Below are 23,618 nucleotides of genomic sequence, written 5' to 3' on the forward strand. Positions count from 1 at the left end.
TCATATCCTGAAACAAATTTTTCAACGAAATTACTCATGTACTCGAAATACGAGATAGCACAACATACCTATACAGCTATTCCAACGAGGGTGAAATTCAACCCCCTGTTGGCATTTGTCACCCCTGATTACGCTCTTATACGGATTTCGAGAACACATTCCACACGGTTTGATTCACCGGAAATGGTTGACGAGGGCGGGCAAGCAAGACTATTTTTGAACAATAAGGAGGCGTCGTGACGCGATGCTCCATTCAGTTGAAGCATGTGTGTGACGCTGCAAGCGCGCGAAAATAGCGTCGGCATCATTTGCAACTTGATTTAAACCGGCAAAGAAGAAGAAGAAAAAATCTTACGCAGTTCTCGCGGCGTAAACAGAAAGTTATGTAGTTATATAGGTGGCCTTCGCGCTTCTCTGAACGCGTGTCCAAATTAGAACACCTGAATGTTCGCGCGTGATTAACAAGAATGTATACCAACTGGTAACCGGCTCGCAATCACCGGTAATGTTGCGGGCTGGATACGAAATAAAACGTAAATTATCATCGTGCTACGTGCCGCGATAATATATTGAAGGAAACGAATGGTCGAGCTTTTTCGTTGGAAGAAAATTTTGAGCATAGCTTCGGATTTATCGTGCGAGATTACAGGAGGGAAGGAAAATGTGAACAAGATTAAAGACACTGACAACATTCTTCCCTGAAGAATTTTACGTAGCAACAGTCTATTGTTTGATTCATGAGGTCATTTATTTCTGCGTATGTTGGTAATAAAAAGGATTATTTTATTAGGTCGATTTCGGATCATAAACTTCTGAAAAGATTGAATAACTAAAAAGTATCTCGAGGTAGTATGTGTGCTACATCAATTTGAAGCTCGAAGTTCGTTAATGCTTTTAATACAAAATAAATGTTCGTCAGTCATGATAATTATAAACTTATCTATAAGATATTCTTTAGTAAAGATTATACACAGTTAATTTTTGTTATATTGTCACGAGAAGTAACTCGTTATTAATTATGATGCGTGGTAATTCGACGTGCACAGAGATAAATTGTACCATTTAATTCATTAAACTTCAATTAGAAGATACGAACGTCTAAATAGTACTGTCGGATAGATGTAAATAAGCAGTCAGGACTTTATGAAATATAGGTTCGTTGATCCGCGTTTTAATATTAATAAAATCATTGCGACTGAAAGTTTTATGACTAATTTCTCTATTTCAATCTCAACAGCTTAATACTTCCTTGACAGTTACTCGAAGAAGTCTGTATTTATTGTTAATGGTTCTTGAGAAACTTGGCAGCAGTTTATTGTTTACTTTATATACAGATACATTTTGTACTAAAAATAGCAATTAATAATACTCGAAACGATGCTTTTTTATCATCGTTCTATTGTAGTTTATACATCATCTTATTTAGATTAAGACGAATATACGATGTATAATCGACTCATCAGGAAATTTTAATCAGTGACTACTAACGATTAACTAATCTCTATGAAAACGGTTCTTCATAATTAAATTGTCATGGTAATTGAGGTCTAGGCATTTTTAATGGACGTTAACTTCATTAAACTCTTGATACACTGTGTAATCTAATTAACCGATTAATATCGTGAAAATCGGATGATCATTCGAGATTAGTCTTCACAAGGTTGTACATTATGTTTTTTTTCGAGAAACCCTAAGAACGAAGTTGTAAAAATGTTATTACCTGATGGTGATCTCTCTCGGTGTCATGAAATCATCCTTCGCGTTGGTCGTTTCAAACGAAGTTTTTCGAAATCGGATACCAGTGGAAATAAAATCTCGCTTGCAGACGTCTATGTACATCTTTAAGAAAGATAATCAATAAGGAAATGATCATATGGCGGTGTATTAGTCACCGTTTCTCGTATAGAACAGAATCATTCTTCTTGTCTGTGAAATCGTAACCTATCAACGCCCACTAATTCTCCTTAGATCACATGTTTATTCAAAAACTTTGAATGCTATTGGCACTTGCGAACAACTGCCTTATATGTGGGTTTATGTAGTTTCTATTTTAAATTTAATGCATCATATTTCATAAAATTTCGTTCGCAGAAAAAAAATTGAACGCGATGAATATTAAATAACCAGAAAAAGTGTAAGGCAATTTTAGGCAAAATGTATTAATTTGAAACGGATTTATTAAATTTTTATGTTTAGCAATGTATGTTTGTAGTATCATTAAATGAATTATTTCTATTAATCTTTAATTAAAATATTAATGTTTGTTTTTTTCAAGTTATAATACTGCTACTTGTCGTATCGATAAATTTATTGTATAGAATTATTAAATGTAATTAAGATATACAAACAAATACCTGTTTAATAAATGTTATATCAAACAAATTTGATTCATATTCGATTTAAACTTCGTAAAATTTCGTATTCGATTCGAACCGCATGCACGAGACTCGAGCGCCTCCGAAAAGAGCCGAGCGCGAACGGACACCTACGAACTACCGGCCGAATACGTCGCGACTATTTAAGGAGCATTCGGTGAGCCGCGCTCATTCTTAGGCGAGACATTGTGCAGCACGGTTGTACGTGACCGAGACAGTTATTTGCAATATATATCTTCGTTCGCGGAAGAAGTGCTATCGGTATAAGAGAGAGTACCTCTTTAGTGGCTTGGTGAAAGGAACACGAGTGTGGTCAAAACGAAAATCATGGCTGACAGTGGTATCAAGCGTAATATTCCCATCAAGCTGGGTGACTTCAGCGTAATCGACACCGAATTTTCCAACATACGAGAACGCTTCGACGCCGAGATGAAAAAGATGGAGGACGAGATGTCACGGTTCCGTAGCGAGCTGATGAATCGCGAAAGCAACAACTTCTTTAAGAGCACCACAAGGTACGTTGCTACCGGCATTTGTCCGGGACGCACCTAACCTTTTTATTGCGCGCACAGACCGGCACGATTATTCTTTGCCTCTTGTTTGCGATGATCATTTTAATGTTTAGAATTCGCAGTCGCGAAGTTTAGCTTCCTAAACTTCGTAATTCTTGTCGAAGTTATTGTTGCCGTTGGGAATTCGAAATTTTTAAATTTCAAAATTGTAAGATTTTGAGAAGAACAGTCCATGAAAGACTACCATTTTTGAAAATTCTTGCTCTAAATGTTAAGTTATGTGCAAAAACAGTAGTGCACCGGTATAAAATAGGAACTGTATATTATATCAGCTCTAAACAATTAGAATTTAAAAAATATGTTAACTGTAGATAACGACGTACACACAGTTAGTTTACCTAACTTCCGGTCCGAGTACAGGAGTTATTTATTTTTGTGTTATTCTAGAAACGTTTGTTTACATGGGGCTCTGGATTTCGAGTAGATATCCTTCGTTCTAGAATAGTGTCTACTGTCGTACAATTCATCGCAAATATCAGACAAAGAAAATCTGTATATAAATATTGTTTTTAGCAATTAATGGAAGTCTTCGTTTTAAACATAAATTACAACGAGGTAAAATAAAGCGATCGATGCTGCACTTTGAAAAGAAAAGTGCTTCTCGTGTCAGATTACTTTACATCGGGGATTAATGTTTTAGTAAAGTCAGGTGATTGTTTCGAACGAGATGTAATTTTTAAACTTTATCGTTGATCGAAACGTGATATGGAAAGGAAAACAAGACTTTTCCCTTTCGCATAAAATAATGTTATAACGGAACTGATATAGAATACAAATTATTGATCGTTTAAAATTAGCTGTTAAACGGTAAAAACGAAAGCGCAACAGTCGCCATTTTTACACGCACAGTTTTTCTCGGATCGATGTTTGTGCCGTTGCACAAGGCTTGTTGATTTTTATCGCGAATTAGCATAACAGTACAGTCACTTCGACAAGCGACAGCACGTTTTATTCTGCAACGCTTTGCAAAATTTCTGAATGTATGAAGAGGTACTGCGACATTCCTGGAATTTTTTAAATAAAGGAATATGGCTGTTTGAATTTCGGAAACCGATCAGAACTTTTTGAAATTTTCCAAGTATATTCTTTCTCGTGTATCTCCTAGATAGAACTTAAGTAATATATCGATGTAAGATATTGAAAGGATCTGTCGGTAGCGAGGTAGGCACGCAAATTAAGGTCACGTCTGAGTCTTTTTCACGCGTGCATGCGTATGTATATTCGTTTCACGTTTTTCAGTAACGTACCCGCTATTTATAGAGGTTTCGTCAGTGCGTTCGGTGCGAGGAACACGCGAGGAGAGACCCCTCGGCGAGCAGTTTCTTGCCGGGGGGTAAACGAAAAACAAACCTTCGACCCACCAAAATTTTGCACCTGCTACGAACTCGACTCGAACTTCTTGTCCGACATTCTTCCAGTGAAATTTTCAGGAAACCTTGTACCGTATTATTTTCTACCGTAGTCATAACTTTTTTTCAACGCAATTGATAAATAGTTCCGAGGAACTATTAGATCGATTCTTCGAAACATTAGGTTTTTAATTTTGTAAACAAATTTTCTGCTATTGAAGAGAAATAATACGCAATATCGTGCTCGAGACTTTTCACCCTCGAACATAAATTTTGGAGAGCCCTCGTTATTTAGCTTGGGGATTCGTCCAACCCCACTGGCCGATAAATTTTATCGATAGCAACGAACGCCGGTAGCCCTGACTAAATTCTACGGATTCGAGTTCATCTTGGCAGATGCGAATTTGGGTCATGTCAAATTTCGAAATTTCTCAGATATTATCGACTGTCTCTCGCCTTTGAGCAGATGCATAAATAATGATCGAAGAAAATGGAGGAATTTCAAATTTAAATATAGAGAACCCAAAAAGTATTGGCAATATTTCATCCGATTGCATTGCGCCGATTGTATTTAAGGATTCGGATATTATTACAAGATGAATATTATCGTATACGTGATACGTGTAATGCAATAATGCACGTTTCTTTGAAATAACGTGACTACAAGAAAAGAGAAGGCGGCAATACTTGTTCCGATCCATCTTGGTTCTAGCATCGAATTGCGAGGCGAATTTTTCAGCTTTTGAATAACGATCATTATGTAAATGACGAACAAACGTCACCGTTTGTTTGAACGATGCATTGCATAATAGGTAGTCGTTTAACAACTTGTTGCGCCGACAAAGAACGCTCTTCTTCCTGTAATCTCGTCAAACGCTTCGCGGTGGCATGTCATCGAACAGGAACATTTCATACGACATTCTTTTGCACTTCCGTGATTAAATCATTACAGTCTATTGTCCTCGTTCGACTACATCGGGCTCGAAGTTCATTCATTACATTAACTCTTTGTAATCCAACGTCGAATTTCGCATCGTATCTTTTTTCTTGCAGTAACCCTTTCATTCCGGAAAGTAATTAAAGACTTTTCATTATACGGAGTGTGTCCCCGAGCTAGCACAAGCTAGATTTTAGCTTGAATTTAAAGTAAAAATTTTGTTCTTATCGATGCAATTTCTTTTAGAGGTACAACGATGGAAGTTTGAACATTTTCTCTAAATAGAGCAGCATATTATTTTTTGTTTAAAGAAGAAACCATCGATTCGTATTAATTGTCATAATATTTTCAATTTATCGTGGGGCAAACTGAAATTTGGTCAAGTCGCGTTACGTAAGATTACAAAGATCATCGATACTATCGTTGTCCAGTAGTAACGTGGTTACTACCGGAGGTATAAACGATTATTACGTCAGTTCATCCTTGACAGTGACACGTTGCACAATCCCCACCCGGAATCGTGCACTAAATTGCAATTGCAACTCGCGGAAAAAGTGAGGAGCTTGCGGTAACCCTGCAGTTTTACGCAGTAAATTTTCTGTCTCGTTGAAAGCAGCACGCCGACAGATTCCTTCTAATCGCGAATCGAGAGATATCGATCGTTTGTAGTACGCGATACCAGCATGATCGTCGATCGGGATGTATATCCAGCGGAACACACGACAGTGATCAAGCTTCGGTAGGTGCAATACCCATGGATACACATCTTCCAACTTCTCCTTCATTCATTATAGTCTCCCTTCAGAATTTCGGGTGCCTAGGATTCTAATTATATCCTCCCAAATGATAGGGAGTATGCTTTATGCTCTAAATCCTCCGAAAGTGCCGAGAAGATTTTTCGAGTTTAATTTAACGAAAACGGTCGAAAGCACACAGGTGTTTGGAATCAATTATAAATCGTTGATCGATTCGTGGGAGGTAAATATGGAGCATTGCGAGGTCCGAGGACTCGCGTGGTAGTGACGTAATCCTTATTCAGGGACAGCTTGCTACAAATAGACAAGTATCGTTCGAAATAAATGTTCTCGCAAGCTTCTTTCGAAAATGTTTTCTAGTACATTTACAGGATGAGTCATCTCGAAGCACCGCGAATCGTTTCGACATTTTTTTTTTGATTTTTTTGGTCGTTCGATCAGAGGCGAATTGTTCGGATCGTTTCGAGCTGACAAATAGCCTTAAAAAGGAACGTGACATCGTTTTGTTTATTCTTCTTATCGACTCTCAATTTACATCGAGTACTAGTCGACATTTTAGTCCACGAGCTGAACAAGTTTGCATATGAATATGATTTGAACAATCGTGGTTCATTATGTACATTCAGCAGTCTAGTTCCGAGTCGAATCAATACATTTACCTTTGAGCGCGATTCTTTCTAGAAACGTCGCGAATTAGCACGTCTAACGTCGATCATGCACCTTGCGCGTCCCGAGTATTATTCATTACGCTTAATGACACATCGTGTGCGTCTTGCACTACTTACGCAATGCAATCGGCGATACCCTGAATGTGTCCTTAAACCGTGCATCCGATGTAACCGACGACGCATCTTATATTACATTATTCCGAGCACTCGACGGTGCACCATATATGTCTTGCATTATTTTATACGCTACAACCCATCGAGCACTATGTACGTGCTGCATTACTTTATGCGACGCAATTGATGACACACGGTATGCGTCTTACACTGTCCATCATATGCAACGCATCACAAGTGTTTTCTAAATAAATCAATACCATCAGTTTTATTCGCTCGAGATGCCGGTGTAAATGTTTGGAAGCTTCAAAGGCACGTATTTATAGCGTCGCACCTTGCATTAAATTAATCGAACACGATGTTTCATGGAAATTGGACGAAGTGTTCGATCGCGTCGTTCGTAAGAGATTATAACAAGACGTTCGAGGTGGTAGGCTCGTGTCGGAGGTGAAACAGAACTGCAGGAAATTAATCTCACAGGTAGCGTGTAACACGTTACTCTCTCTTCGTACGAGCAGTGTGTCGAATCGATGCTCGAAACTTTATAGGCGAACAGTTTAGCCGTCAAGATTTATGTCCACTTACGATTAAGACCCACCTAGCACGTACGTTCTTGCTACTGTTTTATCTTCGAAACCTGCGCTACTTTCGTTCTGTTGTCACGGATTTGCTTTTCAGTACGAGAAATTTACGATTCTAAAAAGGGACTGTACTTGTACAGATTTTTTCCATTAAAAGTAATCTTATCGATCGAAGGTCGTATCGAGTATGAAATGTGCATGCAAATGATTCAACGCGTTGCTAATATTAGTTTATTGAAAGTGATACGTGGCACTTGCGGTTTCCTAGTCAGTGGATTACTTTTAGAGGTGTCTAAGTTTATTTATAACGTATATGCAGCGCGTCTAGACTCGGGATAATCTATTGTTCCTTCGTTTCACTTATTTCTCCCGATTGAGTTATGCAACTAACTTGTCGTTGATCGTTTCGATGCTTAACGAGAAAATAGAATTATAAGCAATTGTTATATCCGGTAAATTGCATCTTTGCTAATAGAGTATATCACGATAGCCATTCATATTTATTCTCTGCAAACGTATTATGGCTTCCGATAGATATTTTGTTGGAAATATTCAGTTTGCGCACCGAACGTCATATTCTGATGTAATTGCCGACGCACCGCGTGCGTCTCCCATTATCTACTTGAACTATTGCGCGTTTAGGGTCTTTTCTAGGCCAAGCATACGACGATTTGCATTCCATGTCGTAAAATTGATGAGACTAATTATCGCAACCGGGCCAAATTAACTTCATTTAATCGTAGAACCTTGTAACTTCGTAGAAACAGTATAGTTTGACAAATAGTTTCGAAGAAAGGTATACTCATACCAGAAGGTGTGTTTCGAGTCGCGTGACCTTTTCAGCTGTACAATCGCAAGATCCTGATCTCGGCATGCTTGACCTCTCGTGACTTCACCAGACCAGATAGGACCTTTCTCCTGACTCGAATAATTATTGTCTACCGCATTCTATACCTTCTTTCTCCTCTGTCTTTCGCAGCAGTTCCCTCGCGTTTGTACCTTGAAAGACATTTTGACAGACAGCGCGATCCTCTCGATATGGCTTCGCTTTTGTTCCGTGTGAAAGAGACCACCCGAAGAGAAAGGACTTCTTTTCGCTTTAAACTTTCTCATCCTTTGTCGACCAGCCGCTCCGCGCACCCGATTAACTTCTCCCTCTTCCCCTTTTGTGTAACTTTAAATGAGAATTTTGCAAAAACTTGCGGCTCTTTTGAGTCGTTTCTACGGTCGACGGGCAGGAAGATTTTAGAAATTATTTTTTGAGGTCGAATATTGTATTTTCATTTTTCAATTTTTCTCGAAAAGCTGCAGAGTTCGTTTAGACTCTAAGTTTCAGAGACTGATGCTGCATGTCACAGCTGTGTGTACTATTTTAGAATCCTCCTGACCGTTGACCTCCCCGAAGAACAGTCGTGACTTCCGGTTATCGGTTTCGAGAAAACCGCAGTACGTCTCTTTTCCTGCCATAAATAAGAATACACGGAATAAATTGAATTTCGCTTGAAACGAATTTAATTCGTCAGTGAATGCCACTTAATTCGTACTGAATTGATGGTATTATCGTTGATTAATCGGAGCAATTAGTGCAGCATCGATCGATCAGAGGTTATCTACCTGATGAAGTGCTATCGTTACTTCTGTGCCCAAGAAATTTACGTACAAAGTATCGTGTAAAAATGACGATTTGCGCGAAACGGTGAATTAAGAATATACGTGTTTCGAAGTTAGGAATTACTTTTATTATACAAATACATAACGTGTGCGGTATATTTGGTATATTGTCGAGATCTTTCTCCCAGGATGTCTCGAATTTTCGCGGGTGTACGATGATCGATTGCTAGCTTATCAAAATAATTTTAATACTGCTGATTGGCATGATGCGGACAAGTTGGTTTTTAGCCTATTTAATTACTAAATTGCCGAGTGACGTAACATCGTGTAACCTGCAATAACGTGAAGCGTTAACGAACAGATTACGTCAGTGGTTCCTAAATTTATCACTTCTTTCGCGAGAATGTGCTCGACGTACGAAAGTATTTTTTTAATTTTAGAGGTTTAGGAACTGCTGCGTATCAATTTTGTCGTGTTTTATACCGCTTTGCAAAGCGCGAGGACAAATAAGCAGCGCAGAGGTTTTAAACAAGAGTGCCATGTATATATCTTTAATTATTAATGAGTTCTTAACACGTTTTGTGACGGCACATTTATTAAAAACACAAATTTAATTAAGCGATGGAAGATGCTATTAATTTTTAGACCAGGTTTTACATATTTGTTGCGAAACGTGTTAAGTGATTGACGAGATTATAATTTCCAAACGCTACTCTTATACCTCTCTTATATGTAAATACGGAGATAAGTTTCTTTTATCCTGGGAATGGACCTTCTTTGGAACACCTCATGTACGCACCGTTTCTTGGCAATAAATCGTTTCGAAGGAATCTCTTCTCATATATCATTCAATTTTTTCTACTAAAAATTGATCATCATTACATCTTTCTATCTGAAATAAATGATTCCTTTTATACACCCTTAGCACGTTTTTTATATCAAGATAATTTTCGATTCGCTAGATGGCAAATAGAGATCAATCAAAGTTGACGAAGAATTTAAAAAATTTGATGTCAAGAAACGGTGAACTTGTCTAAAAATTAAAAAAGAAAATTGAGTGTCGTAAGCAAGTTCGACATGAAAATGCGACCAAAAGACACTAACCAAAGCAAAGTTAACAAAAGTAATAATGATCCCCTGTTACCCTCTTGCTCGACTTCTGTCTCGCCTTCTGATTGGCTCTCTGCATTGGCACGTTGGTGACTAACTTGAAGTCGACATCACACGAGCACCAGCGAACACCGTACATCGACGACCTCGAAGACCGAAGGTTGGGACAAGGTCGATCCTGCAGCACCGCCAAAGCGGTCCGCATTCGACAGCTTCAAAAGGTGACGCTACTGTAAAAGAAAAAAAAAACACAGACACAACAGCGAATCTCCTCTTCGATTAACCAAAACCACTATCGGTTGTTTTATTATAATTTTAACATTGCACCAATTGTCGGAGAAATTGACACGTACTCTACTTGTTCGTGGCGTTGTAACTCGCAAACGATGGTCCGGTAGCTAAAACTTTGGAATTTTTGTTCAACGCGCATTAAAGCTATCTAAATGATTGTCGTATAAATTTGATGAAACTTTATCGGAGTCAACGTGGACCATCGTTGAAACAGTTACCGACACTTTCCTGCGACTTACCTCTGTCCTTGTTACTAGTTAGTTTACGACTAACCCCGGACACCATCGAAAACACTAGGAAAAAAGGTAATGCGTTGTTCACGTAGATCGTTGGCAGTAATTAACCCCTTGGTGAAACGATTAACCGGCTCATGCTAGTAGTGTACACGCACACTGTAGTGACGCTTGGCGCAATTTTGTGGCATTTAATTTAAACGTTCTAAACAAACACTGCTAATCGATCTTGTCACGTAGTTAAGCACGATTTTTAGTTTCTCCATCGTGACCAGTTTTAATGTTGTTCCTCTCGTTCGTTGCATCATCATCACCGTAGGTAAGACTCTTTGAAACCGTGCATCTACAATAGGTCACTCGTAGACGAACGCTAGTCTGTCTTTTAGACACGTTCCTCTTTCATTTCGTACTTGTATCGTTTTTTTTACGATCGTCGTCATCGTCGTCCGACCCACACTCGACTTATTTTTTTTCGTTCATCGTTCTAGCGCGCACCTGTCCCGATAAATGCGCGTCGACGATCGGAATGCATTCGATAATTTGGAATTCATTATTATACCTTTCAGCACTACCACGCAGAGCACTCAGAACAGCAGTTCTCTGAGTCCTCAGCATGATTCCGCTTGGTTGGACGGTTTGAACAGCCCTCTGATCCAGGATGAAGGCGATAGCAAAATGTTGAAGCTCCGATTCGACGTCTCTCAGTATACCCCGGAGGAAATTGTTGTTAAAACCGTGGACAATAAACTGTTGGTAAGTACTTTTGTCTCGCCACTAAGGCTACTTAGAATTAACAGGCTCGTACCTTCGACACGGTTGGAGTTAAGTAGATACATGCAAATATAAAAGGGTTAAAGAACTTTCCGTTAAAGTTTTGCCAAACATTTTTGGAACATTGTAGTCGAGATACGAATTAAAACAATGGAGACGTTGCTCTAGCCAGTAAGTAATGATCCGGCACTAAATTGGGCCGGAAAGAGAATTGGCATGCAACCTTCTTTGAGACGATGCTCTTCGCGTTTACGTGAAATTATAATGCTTGATTCATCGCGCCATGCACATATTTCGTTCGTCTAGTTGTTGCACAACTTGGCACCGATCGAAACTGGTTCATCTTTTTACGCAATCGACGCATATACGAATCTATGGCGATTGTGTTGTGCCAATAGTATCCTATAGAAATATTACCACGTGTTTTCTACTTTACCTCGATTTTCAATTGAAAACCTAAATCAGATATTACCGATCGTATTTCTGTTTTAACTTTGAACAGTATCCCGTGCACATTTCGAACCATAAACAGGATGCTGTTTAGAATTTTATGTCGCTTTACTGATGCTCTCGACGGCTCTTTATGAGCGACGTGGAACATTCTAATTGCTCTTATTACGTCACTTCCGGCAGGAAGTTGGCTCCACCGGCGTAAGGGCAATTCTTGTTACTTAAAAGTATCGCGCGTCTTGGTACTTCCGACCCTAACCAGATTCTCTTCTCGCATCTGTCTCGTCGAGAACATGTACGTAACTCCCTAACACGTTGGCAGTCACTTGAGATTCAGTATTTTTCCCCCAATATGCAAATTTTCATAACGTTAGATACGATATTTACCGTATCGAATTCGGGAATTTTTCTACGAATCAGACTGTGCCCAAAGAGGAAAGAAGATTCTCGTTTCTTGAAGAATTTACGCAGGATGTCGAAGCCAGAATTTTCTTGGAGGAATGCGTGCGTTCAAGTTTCTTCTCTGGCCGGCGTTCCCGCCGACCTGCACGGAAATAACCCGCACCAAAAATAAGTTTACGGTGCTCGTCACACCGCGACGACGGCTCCGAATAATGTTCGACCATTATGAGTCTCGAACATCGTTGCTGCTTACTCCTTTTTTACACCGTCGCTTTTATTTATTTCATCCTCTCTTAATTCTACGTCGAAAGAAGTCATAATTTTTTTAACTCGACGATCGGGAATTGAAAAAAATTCGAAAAAATGTTACAACAAAAATGACGAAAGAAGAAAATTTTGTGGAGAAAAATAGACTTGCAAAGTATAAGGTAATAAAAATGAAGTCTCGATGTTATGCAAGCTCGAAAGCTTAGGTCGTTGTACCGAGATATGGCGTGTTTCGCAGCTATGAAAGGAAGATCAAAGCAACTGAGGAATTTCAGAGCGAACAAGCATGGCTTTATTCTGATTTCCAAGCTAAACGGCCAGTCTGCTTTTGATAAACTCTGCTGTATTTCTTTTTTATCGTTTAAATTACGATAAAATGACGATGACTGGTATTATTTCAGTGCTTGTTCGATAGTGCTTTTGTTGCTAATATTTACTTTCTTCTTGCGAAGATCATTTATTTCTTAAACTTAAATCAAACTGAAATTGATTTCGATAATTAATTTCGTCGGAAATTGTATTGTCTCGTGGAAAAGTGTAGTCAGAAAGAAATCGATGCACATTACGGTGCAGATTAGAACGAGGTCAGTTTCGTTATTTTCGTGTGACAAAATTGATGATCGTTGTCGAAGATCGATCTATTCGAAAGAGGGGCGACCCAGTTTTCCGTCAAACAACGTAAATGGACGTCCGTTTCGTAATCGTTCCCTCAAAGTAGCTCGACGGTGTTACTCGTTTAAATAAAACCGGTCCTCGTGTTCCTATTTATCCAGCAAGTACTTACTTTATCGAGCAAGCATGACATCAGCTCGCGCAAGCAGTTAAACTTGGACAATAAGAGGGAGATCGCATTCTTTGCTCGGGCTGTTGCTCATCCTTTGGAACGCGTCCTTGGAACAACCCTTTAAGGACTACGATTCTCGAACAGAGCCGACCTGAATTCGAAGTGGACCTTGAGCACGATAGGATCGTGGCCAACCTGTTTTCAACGATCGTACTTCGATATACCTTGATTCTGTCACGGTTAATTTAACGAAATCCATCTACCAACGTACATGTATTTGCACTTAATTTCTCGTTACCACGCACGGTTTGCCGAAAAATTCTCAAATTTCAAAAGAAAGTTTGATATGGTCGCTCGCTTTTATCGTGTTGATAAAATATTTTTATTTCGAATCATCCTCTCTGTCTATTCGACGTCGACATTTTCCTCGGAATGGTTGCAAGGAGCGTAATTAAATAACCGAAATTGAGAAGGAATCGTTACTCGTGCGCATCGAACGCGATCGTTAGACGTAGCGAACAGATGCAAGGAGAGTATCGAGGATTCCTTGGGCTTTTCGTTGAAGCGTCTAGGTTGCGGTGGTCTGAAGTCCGCTCGGCGTGCTCGCGATATCGATCGCGTTGGCCGTAAAAGACGAAAAGCGAAAAGGAGGAGAGCTCGCTCGCAGGCAAGCAACTGGCGCGCCACGCCACAGGTAACCCTAGCCCTAGCCAAAGGGAAATGAAGGGAAATGGCAGGGTAAAGGGAGGCACGAATGGACGAGCTCTTCTACACGCTGTTCTTGGTAACTCAACTCTACCTTGGATCTAAACTTTCCAGCTGGAATATCGTCTTACCAGGCCACGAGAGGATTACGCAAACCGCTACTAAACGACACTCGATCATCGAATTCAGATGCATTCGCGGTGTCTTACGGTTTACATCTTCGCGACTCTTCCGGAGTCTGCGTGTCTTCGCGGATTTTTGCTGTTTCCACGACAGCTAAGCTGTTCTAGAATTCGTCGATGTAGTCGCGAACTTTCCTCGTGAACTTAGCAAAACTTTCGAATACTCGAGGAAGTGAATGATTTCGAGCAGCCAATCGCGAGAAAGAACGCGTAGTCGCTCTGACTCATAAACTAAATATAACTATTAAAATTTGACGATGTTTCTCGGCTTCTAGTTGGTTCCATGGTCGCTCGTAAAGCCAGACTTCGAATCGTGCGTCCCACCTTTCGAAAGTCAATTAAAGCGTCGGCGTAACGCGAGACTACCTTCCGGACCGTCTAATGGCACATTCTCCTTGACCGAAAAAGGAAAGCCCGCGCGACACAGTTCGTATTTTCTCTTTAAAAAGCAGCCTTTCTCGAAGTATTAAAAGTATCAAAATATTAAGTACCCATTGCTAGTATCGGTTTACATGGTTACTCTCGATAGAACAAAGCCCACCTAAGCGGCTAGAATGCATCGAACCTTGTAGGGTTAAACGAAGGGTAAACAAGGAGGTGGTTTTTTTTCCACAATGAACTACTTCCACTATTGTGTTTTCCAGGTTATCGATAGTCGTTTGAACGATCAGTAATCTCGTCACGCGGTGGTGGTAATTTTATTAGCATTAGTTAGAGGTGAAACGTAATTGGAAGATTCGCGTGTTTATCGGGTATCGACATTCGAGGTACTCGTTCATTTGGGTGGTCGAATTGTGTCTACTTTCGCTGCGTCTAACCATAATCTATCAAATATTCGTTTAAAGGAAGCAGAATATTTGCTTGCCTAGTTTTATCGTATTTTCTTGCAGAGTTTCGACCGTAACGCAATATCTTAAGGTAGAGCGAAGATGAGTTCCAAGACCGCAGCAGACGAGTCTGTCTGTTTTTATCGTTACAGAAAAACCGCGATTCTCCGGTTGCTTCGCTCTCGTCCCGTATTCCACTGCTCTTCTTCTCGTTCGCTAATTAAGCAAAATATGCTACGTGTATCAAAGATTGTTTAACGAAAGCGCAAGTAAAAAGAATGGACTTGCACTATCGGTTGCTCGTAGTAACGCCTGTTATCAAATCGAAATATGATAGCGCATTGTGTTGCACAACGAGAATCGAAGCGCGTCAAGATCGGTAGATGTTCCGCGACTTGTTTTACAAGGTTAAGGCCAGGTTATTTGGTTCGCTGGCAAGCTACGAACGCGTGGATAGATCGTCCGCGGTCAAAGTGGTCCAAGAATGAGAACACCTCGACGAGGAGGGCATCGAAAGACAGTTAATTAGCGTCGTTTGCGTAACTTAATTAGCGCGTTCTAGCGAGAGAAGGCGAGGCTAACACACGCTTCGTGTTCCTTGGGTGCGGTCGAACGTGTCTTGCATCTGCATTTTCTTTCTTGACCAACTTATTCGCTATCGAACTTCCATTTCCTGCGAAGACACGAATTTTTCGCTCCAAAATGCAATCTGTGTAATATCTCTGAAACGATCGATGCAGTCTGCATCCTTAACGAGAAAATCACGTTTGTTGTTACGTTATCGCGGTGTACCAGGAAGATACTCGTAGCGGATAATTGCTCGATCCTTTTCAGATAAATTGACTTAATCGCACACGGTGCGTCTAAACGCGTCGATGACATAGCTGTTTTTTAGCGATCGGTTTTATTATCCGTCGTGACGTAATTCACAGTCACGCTAATTAGATTCATTTATACGAAACCCCGTAAGAAATTGTCGATTGCTCGGGAAAATATTTGCATGGCATCGAATCGCTACTCGGACGCTAGGCATCTGCCTGATGCAACTTCTATTTTTAATGTGTTTTCTCGTGTAAGCTAGTTTAGACGTTGCCCGATTTCGCGAATCGACGTAAAACTTCAATCTTAGCTAATAAGATTCATGACATCATTCGTACAGTTTTTTGCATTGATTCAAAGATTGCAGTTACCTTCCTTCTCGTGCTTAACAGAAACATTCGTTGCAATGAGTAGTTCGAAATATCAATATTAAAAATATATAACAGGTGCTTGTGTAGAGTGGACTTGTCACGTACATTGTTACGTACAAGGTCGTGATAGATAACTCCTTCCATAGTCTGCTCCAAAGAAAGCTTTTCTTCCATATCTTTAATTATAGATCTGATATAGAAGTAGACGTTGCACCTACTGTTTAAGAAACTGTTTGATGGACTAATGCTAGATCAGCTGAAATCTACTTTCCTGGAAAATCTATCAATTTTCTAGCGCGTGCGTGTCAAGGCAGGGTTACGCGAATTCAGGTCGCCAGTTCGATTAAGTGTCCGTATTAATAAATCAGCTAGGACAAGTCCGTTTCTGTGATCACGCGAGCTCAACGTTCAAGTCGATCAACGTTTTTAAACCCAACGATCGGAATGTACGAGACGAAAAACATGGACGATCGATTTTGGCAACTTTGTTCGAATATTCACAAGTTTGTCTATATCGAGTATGAGTCATAGTTATTCATACGCTTTTGTTGATAAATCGACGCGGTCAAAATATCGCTAATAATTGCGATTGCGAATGTATCTCGCTGATAAATACGGAGATATTTGCTCCGAAAATAAACTCCGCTGCGTTGAACTTATTTGGACGAACTTTACTTTCTAAAGAAAGTTTAAAGGTACATTTTGTTTCGACCTGTTTCGATTAAAGTAAAGAGACTGTACAGAGACACGATGCTTGGAGGAATTTCGTCCCAATTTTTCTGTGAGTCCCGACAAATTATGGAACCGGTACTTCAGCCGAAATACGTCGTTCTTCGTATGATTCATCGCTGTTGGCAAAATGGAGGGTGGTTCTTCCAGTTTGCATTAACATGCGATATGCAATTCAAACGAGGCCCAGTCCACGTCGACCTTGACCACTTTAAAAGCGAAGAATTACCTTTGAGTGGTTTCTACGGACAATTCATGATACACATTTTCGTGAGAAATTTTCAAGCGGATATTTCACCCGGTAGAAAATGAAAAGTAGTTAAAAATTTTCTAAAAGAAAGAAAAAAACTTTAAAAATTGCGAATAAAGAGATACGAGCAACGAAGAAAGAAGGTTGTCCGTAAATATCGATTGAAAGAGCAGAGATACACCGAAACAAGGCCGAATTTGCGGCGCCCTTCTGCCGCCATTTTCTTCCGTGTTATTATTCCACCCTTTTCGCTCTCCTTCTTCCTCCCATTCTTTTATCGCCAACCCAACTGATAGCAATTTCTCTGAATGACACTCGTAAAACATTCTCTTATATCAGAGTTTTATCCCTGCCTTTCATAATAACCTACTTCTTCCGCAAGGTTTGCGTCAGTTTACGAGAAAAATACTCTTAGTTTCTCGAAATACCAAGCGTTCAAAAGTGTACCAACACGACTTCATCTAATCTTATCAACGTAACGCGATCAGTTTGGCAAGAAAATTACATTGTACTTCATTTCATCAACATTTTGACCTTCGTTCTGCTCTTATTTGGGTTCTGTTACAGAAGTTACCGAACCGCATTATTAAATCTAATGTATCATTGTTTTGTGTTTTCGTTATGTTGTAAATATCCGTGTTATATGCAACGTTAGAGTAGATCGACATAAGTGTCTTGGTTACGAGCCGAGGGAAAAAACCGTATGACGCAAAGTCGCATCCACCATTTGCATCCGATCGCCTTTCTTTGCATATAACACATGGCGATTTTAAAATGTTTCTTTCTTTATTCTTTACAGGTCCACGCGAAACACGAAGAAAAAACGGAAAGCAAATCGGTATACAGGGAATACAACCGCGAGTTCTTGTTGCCAAAAGGAACAAATCCAGAGAGCATCAAGTCTTCGTTGAGCAAGGACGGTGTCCTGACCGTTGAAGCTCCACTTCCGGCGATCGGAACGGGCGAGAAGCTCATCCCCATCGCGCACCAGTAGAAACCCCATGAACGAAAACGATTCCCTTGAAACTCCCTTCGACGCTCCATCATTCGTGTGCCCCTCAGATCGCTCCTTCCTGTTCCTTTCCATCGATTCCTTTATAATAAACTCAATTTTTTTTTCTTTATTTCCCTCTTAAATTCTTTCGCTGTGGACTTCAAGTTTTTGTCCTCTTTTCAATTCACGAAGATCAATCGCTTCTTGTTCGAAAAGAAATCATTTGTGAGATGTACAACAAAGTAAATGGGGTTCACGGCGCGTATTCAACGAAGAGAAAAAGTTTAGGATTCTTTCGACCAATTTTTGTCCCAAGATGCAAAGTACAATGCTGAAAAGAAAGTACATCGAAAACAAGAATTAATTCATTGTTTTTGAGAAATTTAACTCCAGCGAATAAACGTTCGAGATCGAATAGGATAATTTTTGCCACGATATCATATCGAAAGATGAATTTTCAAATTCACTAATCGTTTATTCGAGAGCTGGCAGATTATCCTGAGAACAGCCTAATTTTGTATAAAAATTAATATATAACTATTTGATATGCAGTGTTTCTTTTTCGATTAGCTTTGTCGCTTTGATACTTCTTTAAGATACACGTGTTTTTACCATCGTTTCGACCAGAATCGATTTGTAATTTAAAGTATTTATGGTCGGCGAAATATAAAAAAAAATATATATATACACATATATAAATAAAGAATGATTATAATCTTAAGGCATAACAACGGCGCAAAGATCGTAGAGAATCAAAGATATTTGATAAATCATTTTTTTTGGTACAGCTTCGATACTTTTCCTTTTCGAAAGTGACAAGAATTTTTCTAGAAACACGCATTGCCTTTCATATGTATAACTTTAGATGTTGTTTCGTAAAAAATAATTAAAAAGATTTTCGAACGCAAACAGAAGCGATCTTTTCTGTAAAATGATAACTTATGTATGTGTTAGTTTTAGGTGTACTACATTAAAAGACTATAACACGTGAATGCTTAGAATTTTTAAGCATATTATTATTATTATAATTATTATTATTTATGAATATTTTACTATTGTCGAGATACGTATGAAGTTTAAAAAGGTAATGCGAAACAATGTGGAAGTTTAAATAAAAATAAATGATAAAAGATCAGTTTTCTTTTTTATTGTTGATATCCTGCTGCCCTCAACTGACGTAATTAAATATTTAATTACGCCAATGTTATCATTCGACGACGTGAAATTAAAAATTAACAAAAATTCTGTCTACATGTTATCACAGTTTATTGATTTAATATTCTTTATTAACAAAATATCTCTCATCTTATATACAGGAATATTTTCGAGTTAAATCGCTATAAAATTGTTACGCACGAAACGTGATGCATTTTTTAAAATAATATCGCATTACACATCTATCCAATAAATAACAGATGTCGATAATAGACGTTTGAGACTGTATCGAATAAAAGTATCAAAGATTTGGTTGATCCACTTTTTCATTGACAAACGTATGACATGCATGTGTTTAGCACATATACATATATATATTTATAAATGCACAATAAATAACGTTCATTTAAAATAATTCATGTATAATTTATAGTTACAATGGTTCTCGGTAAACGTAACATAAAATTAACGTTTCGCGATCTTGAATCATGTTTTTCTCACGTGAATCAAGCTGAATTCAAGAACCACTACATTGTTGCACGAAAATCAAGTTTCTTCTCAATATAAATTACAAATAAATACGTCGTCGTTCAAATCTAATTGATTTGTTTTATATTTCAAACTCGTATAAAAAATATATGATGGTAACACGTAATATACAATTTAAAAATAATTATGTACACAGCAGAATCTCACAAATCTTGTTTTGTCTTCTTTCTTTTATACAGGTAGGTGGCACACATTATCCTTGAACAAAGATTTATCTCGTGTGTATTAGTTGTTCTAACATTTGACTGTAACTACCATAAATACCAATCGGGCTTAAACTATTTTGTTATTGTTTTGGTATATATTATACTGATTAGGATATCATGTTAAAAGGTGATAAAAAGCACCGACACGACAACAAATACCATATAAAAAAGGACTATAAGGCGAGATAATACGATGACCTTTTGGATATTCGTCGTTTCAAGCAGCGATTTTGAAGTTCGCTTGTAAGATTACCTGTTTGTTCATACAGTGCAGTCTCGTTATATTGCCACCATTTATATCACTAGTTAAGCGAATTCCCATTATTTTAAATTCGAGAGTTACGAGATTTTTTAATTTATCAATTTTTAAATTTTCAAATTAAGCAATTTAGATTCGCTACCTACACTTTTATACTACGCTAAAGTCTCATCCAGACTTGTAGCGGGACTTCACTGTACCAAAAACAACGCATTCATCAGAGGCTGACCAAATTCTGACAGTAATACCTCTTCAAAGACAAGGAAATCGATAAAATTCTGATAAATTGTATAAATTCTTATCAAAGTATTCTTTCACGTAAGAAACCTATTGTCTGTAATAAAAATATAATTTACATGCGTTCCTATATACTAGGAATTTCTGCAGAGAATAGCGGTGCATCGGACGCGGTGAACGTTGGTGATTTACCCTCTCTTGCTATACGTAATGCTTGATGAACAGAAACTGTGTCCAATTCCTTTTGATTAGGTTTTTCGTTGTCCAAGCAAATATCCGCGGCCCTCTTACCGAATGGCTCTAACACTTTTACTCTGTAATCAACGATGGTCGACACCGGATTACCGGTCAACCGTAAATGTTCCAAGCAAGGAAGATGTCCAATATTTTTTACTTCCTCGATTTTTTCTATGCGATTGCAACTCACGTCCAATCCCTCCAACGAATACAATTTCGAGAAACTCGATAACGACGTTAATTTGTTCTGAGACAAATCGATGTACACGATATACCCTAGCTTCGTGTGCAGATCATCTGGTAGAGTAGTGAAATTGTTCGACGCCAAGTACAATTGGGATAATCTGGGTAGCAAAGTGACGTTAGAAATTTCCGACAGCAGATTATTGTTCAACGTGAGACATTCTATGTGAGGTAATAATTTGATAGCTTCGTCTATTGTTTCTATTCGATTATCGCTAAGGTCCAGATGAGTGACCTTTAACCAAACGTGTGAGTCGTTGGCATTTTCGAGGTTTTTGTGTACTTCTTCACACATTGCCAACTCGACGATATTTCTGAGTTTCGTATTGTTCACTTTTAGGTATTTTACTGTATCTCTAAGATTGCCCATGTGATATATTTTATCTACAGGATAGCAATCAATTGTTAGATCTTCTATGTTCTTAAAGGTCGATAATTCGATCGAGAGCGCAGACGAATAAATATTGCTGGTTCTATAAGGTTCTGAAGTCCCTTCGATTACCAGGCTGGTTAAATGAGAATTAAAATCCAAAACGTGACTGAAATCGTATTTTTTATCGACGACTTCTAGCGATGGGCAGGGCTGCTTCAATCTTTCACTGATCGCATACAACTGAAACATAACATTCACATTTATATTATAAAACAATTTATATTTCTAAATCTTTATATATCTTATTTCTAATTTCTTATAATTCCAAATTTCTATATCTTTATACCTTACCTGTACTGGATTGAACTTGTAACTCTTGGACTTTTGTAACAAACTGTCACCTTCTGCAAAAAATTCTAAAGCCAAACTCTGTAGCAAAAAAAATATATCATATATATGCATATCAAGAAATACAGCCAATTCTCTGGGCATTGCCTTTTTTAAATAACTATAAACTTCGTTCAAGTAGAGCTCTAAGCTTTGTCTACGCTTCTCTACAAAAGCTTCGCATTTATTGCCGAGAAGTTTCTTTGGTGGTAATATATCTTTCTTAACATAGTTATCAGAAACAAGCTTCTCATGGAGCTCTGCAAAATCGTTGTACCTATAACATTACAAATAAATATGGTTTCTATACTGTTAATTTTATTGAAAAATCATTATCATTATCATTTAGAACCAGTTTAATTTTAAAGAAATTTCACGATAAAGTATGTTTACGATACACCCATCTTAAAAAAAGAAATTGACAGAAACAAGTTTATCGCGTATCTTGGATAAATTTCGGTCGATACGAAGGAAATGGGTCATTAGTTGAACTATTTGTTCAAATTAAGAAATTGATCCTAGATCACGCGTTCAATAACGAAAGATTTAAAAATAGAAAGATACGAGGATCATTGAAGACGAGAGTATTTAAATCCGAAATAAACGACGAAAGAATCTGACAGGCGCTCACCTGTGTTTCACGGTCCATTTGATCGAGGCAACCCTAACCTCGATGCAATAATATGTGACACCGTCAACGGTATCTGCCGAGGGTATTTTGATATGCACGTTTTTTTGATTCAGCAACAGACAAGCCATCGTTTGTTTCACAGCGTTTTGGGCAATCTACTAAAGACGTGGCAAGAGTTGTCACTGTTGTCGATCGGGCCGAGAGGTTATCCTGAACCGAGGCGGGAGCTGTCAATATCGACTGTTTTTCATCAGAGGGAGAAACTCCTCTTATCCGTTCGGTGCATCGTACTCTTCGCGAACCTACCGTGCTGCTTTTTTTACCAATCCTTTGCTCGGAATCCAACGCGATTTTATGGGATGAATATTCATGTTTGACAGTACTTTGAGCAGACAAAACGAATATCGTGCTTCCACCTTGCGATCAAACTAAGCACTGACCCGAGACGGGCGTATGCGTCGCTGTTCTTTCAGAGGTTCTCAGACTTTTAAATCCTTCGGTTTTATTTCACACTGTCCATCACGTTCGACGTTATTTTTATGCCTCGGTCTTTGTTAACCGACATTTTTACGCGATGACGCGCTTGTTTTCTTTTTCTTCTCTGCCGACTGATTTCAATTTTGCATTTTCACCTTGCATGGAGGATCATGTCGTTTAGATAACACTTTAAAATTATCGAAAAAATGCATGCTCGTGATTTGTAATTTAAATAAGCTTCAAACAATGTTCGAACCACCACTGATTCTATGGCGCTAAATTAATTACTATGTTTGATGATTAATAGAGACACGATAATTAGTTATATACGCGATAACGAAACAGCGAAGATAGAATTTTCAAGTATACTTTAATACTTCTCCATTTCGTGTAATAATTATTACACGTATATATCTGTATTTCTTCTATATTTATGTAATTATATTTTACAACCAATTGGTAAAATTGAATTTAACGAATCAGTTATGCGAAATATTAATTCATAATGGGATTTCGAAAGATTCTTTAAAAGATCGCCTTGTTTGTTCATAGTGGCAAGTCGCGTTGCTATCAAACGGACCATATGCGCCCATTCACGACGGTTCTCATTGGCGGCAACCTGTTGCTGCAGTGGCGTAATCAGAATTTCGTCCAAAGTTTATATTAATGTAATAGCTTGCAAGAAAATATTACTTAACATAGTAAACTCTAAATACG

The 23,618-nt window shown here is 38.5% G+C and overlaps 2 protein-coding genes across 6 annotated transcripts; one reads left to right on the forward strand and one right to left on the reverse strand.

The window, feature by feature from the left end:
* The first annotated feature begins 2,525 nt into the window (after positions 1-2,525).
* On the forward strand, positions 2,526-19,282 carry LOC100877020 (alpha-crystallin B chain). Of its 3 annotated transcripts, none has more exons than XM_003703208.3 (4): positions 2,526-2,890; positions 10,177-10,293; positions 11,163-11,349; positions 17,953-19,282. In XM_003703208.3, the coding sequence occupies exons 1-4, from the start codon at positions 2,703-2,705 to the stop codon at positions 18,145-18,147; spliced, it is 687 nt and encodes a 228-aa protein (XP_003703256.1). In that variant the 5' UTR covers positions 2,526-2,702; the 3' UTR covers positions 18,148-19,282. The 3 variants fall into 3 exon arrangements, with proteins under 3 accessions (XP_003703256.1, XP_003703255.1, XP_076387851.1); XM_076531736.1 differs by lacking the exon at positions 2,526-2,890 and adding an exon at positions 5,856-5,972; XM_003703207.3 differs by lacking the exon at positions 10,177-10,293 and having other exon boundaries at positions 2,529-2,890.
* LOC100876910 (nischarin) lies at positions 19,273-22,871 on the reverse strand. 3 transcript variants are annotated; one of them, XM_076531733.1, is made up of 4 exons: positions 22,731-22,871; positions 22,425-22,651; positions 21,758-22,070; positions 19,273-21,646 (listed from the first exon to the last, which is right to left on the reverse strand). In XM_076531733.1, the coding sequence occupies exons 2-4, from the start codon at positions 22,550-22,552 to the stop codon at positions 20,681-20,683; spliced, it is 1,407 nt and encodes a 468-aa protein (XP_076387848.1). In that variant the 5' UTR covers positions 22,553-22,651; positions 22,731-22,871; the 3' UTR covers positions 19,273-20,680. The 3 variants fall into 3 exon arrangements, with proteins under 3 accessions (XP_076387848.1, XP_076387849.1, XP_003703254.2); XM_076531734.1 differs by having other exon boundaries at positions 22,425-22,634; positions 22,731-22,869; XM_003703206.3 differs by having other exon boundaries at positions 22,425-22,870.
* Between the last annotated feature and the right edge of the window lie 747 nt (positions 22,872-23,618).

This window comes from Megachile rotundata, chromosome 5, assembly GCF_050947335.1.
Source record: "Megachile rotundata isolate GNS110a chromosome 5, iyMegRotu1, whole genome shotgun sequence".
Classification (NCBI taxonomy): domain Eukaryota; kingdom Metazoa; phylum Arthropoda; class Insecta; order Hymenoptera; family Megachilidae; genus Megachile; species Megachile rotundata.